This window comes from Sarcophilus harrisii, chromosome 2 (genome assembly GCF_902635505.1).
Source record: "Sarcophilus harrisii chromosome 2, mSarHar1.11, whole genome shotgun sequence".
Taxonomy (NCBI): domain Eukaryota; kingdom Metazoa; phylum Chordata; class Mammalia; order Dasyuromorphia; family Dasyuridae; genus Sarcophilus; species Sarcophilus harrisii.
In genome coordinates, this window is record NC_045427.1 from 662,607,969 (window position 1) to 662,616,595 (window position 8,627).

The 8,627-nt window shown below is 38.6% G+C and overlaps 1 protein-coding gene across 1 annotated transcript; it reads left to right on the top strand.

The window, feature by feature from the left end:
* The first annotated feature begins 1,218 nt into the window (after positions 1-1,218).
* On the top strand, positions 1,219-6,476 carry LOC116422028 (zinc finger protein OZF-like). Its single transcript, XM_031957105.1, has 2 exons — positions 1,219-1,396; positions 4,990-6,476. The coding sequence occupies exons 1-2, from the start codon at positions 1,360-1,362 to the stop codon at positions 6,405-6,407; spliced, it is 1,455 nt and encodes a 484-aa protein (XP_031812965.1). The 5' UTR covers positions 1,219-1,359; the 3' UTR covers positions 6,408-6,476.
* The last annotated feature ends 2,151 nt before the right edge of the window (positions 6,477-8,627 follow it).

The window sequence follows — 8,627 nt, forward strand, 5'->3', positions numbered from 1 at the left end:
GGAAGAAACTTCCATCACTTCTTGTTTCCACAGATCACACCTACAAATAAAACACAAACTTATGATTCCACAAGGAAATTGCCTAAAAGAGAGCTTTTTATTCCAATGGATTGTATAAAAGTTTTTAAATTTCTAAGACTCTTATTGTTTTCAGGAGCTGACTGAATAGAAATGGATGAGCTTTGAGCCAACCCTTCTCTGTTGAGTTTGTCCTGTAAATTGGAGGGTTGGATGGATTCTTGAATTTTGAAGTGATTTCTGCCAACTATAACTTTGGTGCCTAGGACTTGGTGAATTCAAGGGCTGTGGACTTCACCCAGGAGGAGGGGGCCTCTGGCCCTCCCAGAAGGAGGTTTTGGGAACCCAAGTTGCCCTGGAAGGACATTTCCCTGAACTGAATTCAGTCAAAGGGTTTTCATTTCTGGGGTGGGTTTAGAGAGGGAGGGGGGTAATGTCAGGAAGGAGAAAGTGTTTCTGTGTGTCCAAGCACCAGAGTCCTCCCATTTCTCTTTGTATGGTAAAAACTGAGGGTGTCCTTTGTTTTGAAACTGTTCTACCCCCTAGGAATTCAAGTCAAAGATCAAATTTGTGTGGGAGATTTAAACAAGGGATAATTTAGGGTATTTTGCTTAGTTTCCCTGGACACAGATTAGCTACAAAGTTCTGAAATTGCCCTGCAGCTATTCCTGCAACCCCCTTTGGCACAGAGCTTGGATTGAAATATTCTTTTTTAGAAGATCACTTTGTAGCCCAAAGGTCATCGAATTTTGAATAGGAAACTTGTCCTTGATCTTCCTTCCCATTGCCCTCAAATTTGCAACCACTATGGAAAAAGGAAATGGAAGGGAATCAGCATTTCTTTTCACCTATGTATTCCAGGAGGGCCATATGCTTTTTATAAAAAATATAATTTAAGAAAAATTTTAGCAAAAAATTTATTTTGACTATTCTAAATACCAAATTAATGGGACAGATAAAAAGAAATAATAAACATGTATAGTATAATTTAATCAGCCCAATAACCCTTCTTATCTAGGTATGGGTTTGAAGTTTCTGCCGAAGGAACTTAAAGGAAAGGGCTTAGGGAAAGGGGAAAGGGGAGGAGGGAAGGAGGGAAACATTTTTATTTTCTCCAGGATGATGTGACCCTATGGTTTTCTTGCATTAGGCAAAGGGGGCCTAAGACCTTTAGAACCTTTTTTATAGGAACTGAGTGGAGGCCCTGGATCCTGACCCCATTCCCTAAAGAGAACTAAATTTAAAGCTTCTCTATTCATCCCTCTCTGATTTCCATGCCCAGGGCTTCCAGTTCCCAGAGAAGATGTGATCTTTTATTGTGAGCAAAGACAAGTACCTTGGATGCTGGACCAAGAAGGGCTGAGGAGCTGCTCTCCAGGTGAGTTGGGTTACAGCAGGGATTTGAGAATTTCCAGAGGCTTCTAGGGGGAGAAAGACCAACCTTGGAATTCGTTTTTAGATGCTTTTTAGGCAGAAATCTTTTTCAGATACTCCTGGACCAATCACTGACTCTTGGTTTTCCTTCTATAAAATGCACTCAAAAGCCTTGTAGATCCCTTCCAGTGATCATCTGTGATTCTATAAAAAGTCATTATTGAGAATATGGGACAATGGAATTCTCCTGAAAGTGCCAAAGGGGGATCAGGTTGTCCCAGATGTGCCACTTCTTAGAACTTCTCCAAGTCAGCTCCCCTCTGAGCAGGAACCCCAAACCAAGAGCGTGCAGTCAGTGTCTAGGCTGTGCTCCAAGAACATAAAGAGAGGCAAGGGACATCCCCTGCGCTCCTTGAGGTCACAGACAGCTGGGGCAGACAGTACACCAGTAAGTATGTAGAAACCCTCTGTGGGCCAGATAAATTGGATCAATTTAGTGCCTCCCCAAATCACTAAGTAATTAAGGTAATGATGGTTTAAGAAGGAGAGTAAAATTGGGGAGATGATGGTCAGAATAAAATACCATATCTAGCATTTATACCGCACCTACTGTGACCTACTTTCTGTGTCTTGCTGCTGGATTTTGTCAGTAATATTTAGAAATGCTGATGGTTTGCCTTTGTTTATTTTATATCCTGCAGTTTTCCTAAAGCTGTTAATTGTTTCAAGTAGGTTTTTGCATGATTCTCTAGGATAGCATCTGCAAAGAATGATAGTGGTATTTCCTCACTGCCTAGACTAATTTGTGTCAGTGTTGTCTCATTTCATCCTCATGAGAACCCTAGATCTCGCGTGCCATTATTGTGCCCTTTTTATAGATAAAGTCACTGAGGCAGACAGAGGTCTTGTAAGTTGACTAGCAAGTTGCTGAGATGGGATGAACACTGAGGTCTTGCTAATTCAAGGCCCTGTTCACACTTTTCCCCTTGCACCCTCAGCTCTATTCTGATTCTGAAACAGATGTGATGAAAACAGTCACAAGTTTATGAAGTGGACAATGGAAGGAGAGGTGAATAAGCTCCCCTTGAGAGATGGAATCTCATTTTTTTAAATGCTAACCAGTGGGAATTGCTTGTAATTACTGTTAAAAAGAACTATATTTCCATTGGCTCATGAAAAGTATTCACTAAATAATAACAAATGTACTCAAAGGTCAATTTCAAATTATATTTTTTTCCTGTTTTTTAATAATGTTTAATTTTTTAAAATATCCTTTAAAACTTTTAAAAAGATAGAATGTCTTCAGATATTTGGTGGTTTATTTATTTATTTATTTTTTTTACCACTGGTAATGTGGCTTATCTCACTGAAACTTTACTGAACATTTAACCCAATCAAATCCTTTGAGAAATTGCCACATACATGCCACAAACATAAGCAAGGATAAGTTCAAATTAAAAGACCACCTCAGCATGTCAGTGAGTGGCACCTTAGGGCTCTTTTTGTGGAAGGGTTGTGGTCTCCCATGGGGATTTCAGGATGGCCTCTACTGGGCATTCCTCAGGTAGGCTGCCAGCCCTGGGGCCAGACTGTAGAACCAGGGACTCTCATGATCGAGATCACTAGGGAACCCAGCAATGAGTGAACTGCTCTGCTGCAGGGAGAGACACTGAGGCCTTTGCAGGCCCCTGGCCCTTTGTTCATGAATGTCCAAGCTTTTTGGAATTCAGGAGAGAGTTTGTTGTCAAACTGAGAATCTGGAAGAATATGTTGCACATAGCAGCTGTCATGGTTTGAGGAATCATGAACCCCCCAAACCGGTGTGTTCCTGATTATGATCATTTGAAGTCACTGAGAAAGGTAGTTGGTTAGGTGGATGTACGCACATACTTGTTGTCCAAGGGACAATAATTTACTACTGGCACATTTTTGGATCAAATCCCTTGGATTATTGTCTCAATCTTTCAAGGGCCTTTTGAACTTTCTGTCTTTCTTTTTTTTTTGCAATTTTAAGCAATTGGGGTTAAGTGACTTGCCCAGGGTCACACAGCTAGGAAGTTTGAAGTGTTTGAGATCAGATTTGAACTCGGGTCCTCCTGACTTCAGGGTTGGTGTTCTATCTTCTGTGCCATCTAGCTGCCCCAGGTTTTTTGAACTTCTAAAGGGGAAGGTTACAATAGCATGCTGTGCCTTTCCATGCCACAGGATGATTAACGCTGTGTTCAGGATCAGATACATATTCTCATGTGTGTGTGATTTCCTGCAATTTTTAAAAATTAGGTTTGTTAAAAGAATATGCAGGGGCATGTGATAAATTTTAAAAAAGAAACAAGCAATGATTATTTGAAAGAAGAAAAGCATTTGAACAAAATCTCATATACCTCTGATAAAATACATAAAAACCTCAACAGGATTAGTATTCAAATATTGTTTCAGAAAAAAAAAAATGAAAGTGACAACTTGAAAGTGCAGACCATGAATGGGAAAGGAAAAATTGAGAGTGAAGACAATTTGTCAAATACTATAGACAGAGGCTGCCCATTCATGAGGTGTAATTTCGAGTCATACTGCTGGGATTTGGGTCAAGTCAATGAACCATTCTGAGCTGACGCCTGAGTTGTGCCCATAGTGAAAATGAAAATACTTTCTGTGTTTACTGTGAGAATCCAGAATGAAGGCATAGTGGATAGAGCACCAGCCCTGAAGTCAGGGGGACCCAAGTTCAAATTTGCCCTAAAACCATAACACTTCCTGGCTGTGTGACCCTGGGCAAGTCACTTAACTCCAAACGGCTCAGTTAAAATGAAAAAAAAATTTTTTCTAAATCATTCAGAGAATGTAAATTAAGACAATTCTGAGTTATCATTGTACATCTCTCAGAGTGGCTAAGATAAGAGGAAAAGATCAATGACAAATGTTGGATGGGATGTGGGAAAACTGGGAGACTAATACATTGTTGCAATTGTGAACTAATCCAGTCAATCTGGAGAACAACATGGAACTAAGCCTAAAAGGCTTGTGTATACCTTGTGTATACCTTCTAACCCAGGTGTGTCTCTATTAAACCTGTATCATAAAGATAAAGAATAAAGGAGTTAAAAGGACCCACATGTGCAAAAATATTTGTAACAGCCTTTTCTGAAGTGGTGAGAGGACCATGGGGATTGACTAAGCATGACAACTTAGTATTTCACCTAGTTGTTTTTAGTAGTTTTCTTGCATTTGGTTTTCTTTTTCATTTGTTCCCTTTTTGACCTGATTTTTCTTGTCCAGCATAATAACTGTGGAAGTAGGTATAGAAGAATTGCACATGTTTAACATACATTGGATTATTTGCCATTTGGAGGAGGATGTTGGGGGAAGGAAGGGAGAAAAAAAATTTGGAACACAAGGTATTGCAAGGGTAAATGTTGAAAAATGATCAATGCATATATGTTGAAAATAAAAAGTTTGAATAAAAAAGGAAAATAAAGGTTTTTCTCTTTTCCTGGGAAAATAGAATATAACAGATTTTGTTCGCTAATGGAGGGAAGGGGATAATAATGTATAGGTGTGTATAGTTTCTATTTTATTGTTTGTTCTTTGTTGTTTTTTCAGAGCAAGAAATCAGACTTGAAATGAAAGACACTCCTGAGGAGATAAGCCTTTCTGTGCTAGAACTTTACAAGCCAAGAATGAGAAATCACTATGACATTACTTGCAAAGAAATCTGTGCTTCACATGAGAAAATCCACACTGGCAAAAAATCTTATGAATATAACCAATGTGGAAAGGGTTGTAGAGAAAGGATAACCCTTGGGATACAGCAGAGAATCCACACTGAAGAAAAACCTTATGAATATAACCAGTGTGGAAAGACTTTTAGATATGAGGGAGTTCTTATTATACAGCAGAGAAGCCATGCTGGGAAGAAACCTTATGAATGTAACCAGTGTGGAAAAACTTTTAGACAAAAGTCACATCTTAATGAACATCAGAGAATCCACTCTGGAGAGAAACCTTATGAATGTAACCAATGTGGAAAAACTTTTAGACAAAAGTCACATCTTAATGTACATCAGAGAATTCACTCTGCAGAGAAACCTTATGAATGTAATCAATGTGGAAAGACTTTTAGTCTAAAGGGAAATCTTACTGTACATCAGAGAAGCCACACCGGGGAGAAAGCTTATGAATGCAACCAATGTGGTAAGACTTTTAGAGTAAAGGGATATCTTACTAAACATCAAAGAATCCACACTGGAGAGAAACCTTATGGATGTACCCAATGTGGAAAAGCTTTTAGAGACAAGGGAGATCTTACTGAACATCAGAGAATCCACTGTGGAGAGAAACCTTATGAATGTAATCAATGTGGAAAGACTTTTAGTCTAAAGGGAAATCTTACTGTACATCAGAGAAGCCATGCCGGGGAGAAACCTTATGAATGCAACCAATGTGGAAAGACTTTTAGACAAAAAGAATATCTTACTGTACATCAGAGAATCCACACTGGAGAGAAACCTTATGCATGTAACCACTGTGGAAAGGCTTTTAGACTAAAGGGAAATCTTACTAAACATCAGAGAAGTCATGCTGGGGAGAAACCTTATGAATGTAACCAATGTGGAAAGACTTTTAGACAAAAAGAATATCTTACTGTACATCAGAGAATCCACACTGGAGAGAAACCTTATAAATGTAACCAATGTGGAAAATCTTTTAGAAGCAAGGAAGGTTTTATTGGACATCAGAGAATCCACACTGGGGAGAAACCTTATGAATGTAACCAATGTGGAAAGACTTTTAGATATAAGGGAGCTCTAACAGTACATCAGAGAATCCATACTGGAGAAAAGCCTTACAAATGTGACCAATGTGGAAAGACTTTTAGACAAAAGGGATTTCTTACTGTACATCAGAGAATCCACTCTGGAGAGAAACCTTATGAATGTGACCAATGTGGAAAGACTTTTAGACAAAAGGGAAGTCTTATTGGACATCAGATCAGCCATACTGGAAAAAAAAATAAGTAATGAATATGGAAAGGGTTTTGTAGAAAATTCTGATTGATTTTTCCACATTTGTAAGGACATATAAAGGAATCTTTCTTTCTTAGGCAATTGGAGTTAAGTGACTTGCCCAGAGTCACACAGCTAGAAAGTATAAGGTGTCTGAGACCAGATTTGAATTCAGGTCCTCCTGAGTTAAAGGCTGATGTTCTATCCACTGTGCCACCTAGCTGCCCCAGGAATTTTTAAAAAGAGTAAAATTATTAGAAAGGGACCAATTTTTTTTTTGAATGTTGTTTTTTCCTTCACTTCTTCTAGGTATCCTTCGCTTTTCTTTCTTTGGTGAGTGATGTTATGGCAGATTCTAGTATTTCTATTCCCTGATTCCATTTTCTTAACTTGGCAATTTGGTAGATGTTTTATGTGTGTTTTCTCATTTAGAAGATGTCATAAATATGTCTTTTATCTCTGCTTTCTTTAGACGTTAGTTCATCTTTTCTGCTTTCATCTCAATCTACATTTCTTCATGCCCCCTTTCCCTTTAGATTCTCTTGTAGATTCCCCTTCCTCTCTTGCCCTTTAGCTACCTCTGCTCATTGGTCTTTAAATTTTATCACTTTTTCTTCCCCTTTCCAATAAGGTTTCTCCTCTTCACTGCACATCTTTATAGAGCCTGAACTCTGGAAAAGTACACTTGAATCAAGGGGTTAACTCAGTGAAACTGATGAGATGCTTGTTCTTTACTTTACTTCCCCTATATACTTAGTACTTAGCATGGTGATGTGTTGGTGTTTTTCTTTTTAAAATAATAATGGTTCTCTCTAGGAGAGAGGTTTCTTAGGGGAGGTTTTCTGGAGGCAGCCTTAGTTTCAGTTAAAAGTAAATAATTACTCCAAAGCACAGCCAGGTGATAAAAGTTCAGATCTTTTATTGTCTCCAATATAGCCCAGTTAGTTTTCTTAGAGGCCTCTCTCTCTCTCTTTCCTTGATTCTAAGAGCTTTTGCAGCTTTTCCTTTGCTTTTGCCTCTGCTTTCTTCAGCCTCCAGCCAGCACCAAGGTGGAAGATGCAATGAATCTCTCTTGCCTCGGAGAGAGGGTTTGTGGGCTTCCTCCCAGAGTGCTCCTCTCAATCTCTCACAATGTTCGAAGTAAGTCCCAAAGCTAAGAGCCTCTATATATATGATCTCCCAAAGGTCAACTCCGCCCCTCCAAGGGAGGGATTAAGGGAGGTGTGAATTCAGATATCTCATACTAAACCCTGAAATCTCCCAAACGTGGAACTCCAATGAGTACTTAAATATTTCTTGCTTATATGAGCTCTCTAAAGGTGTGAACACAAGCATTGTTTCTATCAGTTGTACTTAGTACCTTCTTTCAAATTCTGGCCCATAACATCTCCTCCTAGGATCAGATCAATCCTCCTGAACCATGCTAAATTAGATAATTATTGTCTCTATCAACTCTAATGACAACAGTTTGTAAAGATTCCAACATCTCCTTTTCTTTTGATTTAGCACATAGGTGATCATGACCTCCCTGACTTCTCAAGGAGGTGAGAACCCCAAAAGGTGATCACACCTTCCTGACTGCTCAAAAAGGAGTAAAAACATCATAAAAAGGTGGTCACGCCCTCCCTGACATCTCAGGAAGGAGATGAAACCATCAAAGGAAATAGAAAATCAAATCAGATTAGCAGGTTTCTAAAGGGGCTCACTTGAAACAGGTATGAAACAAGGTGTACAAAATCCATCAACATGGGAGGCATTACACATAATTACATAAAATACATAAGCACATAGCAATATAACAGAGGCTAGTAGTAATGTAACAAATAACATGAATCAACACGAGAACTTATATGTGTCTATAAGTCCTAGAAATAGTCCAAAATGAACCCATTGTCCATTAGTTCATGTGCCAGGAATCCAATAATTCCTGTAAGCTTTGAAGTAAACAATTTTTCATAACATGAATCAACATACAGAATTATACATGTCCATAAGTCCTAAAAATAGTCCCAAAGGAATCCGTTGTCTATTAGATCATGTGCCAGGAATCCAATAATTCCTGTTAGCTCTGAATACTGCAATAGTCTCATCAACAATTTTCATCTCAAGGAATCCAATGATTCTTGCTAGTTTTCAAGAACTGAAAGAGTCTCATCTTGTGTTAGGAAATCCAATGATTCCTGAAGATTTTAAAGTTATTTTAACAGTCTGATTGTCAGCCATGTTCCTTCAGTG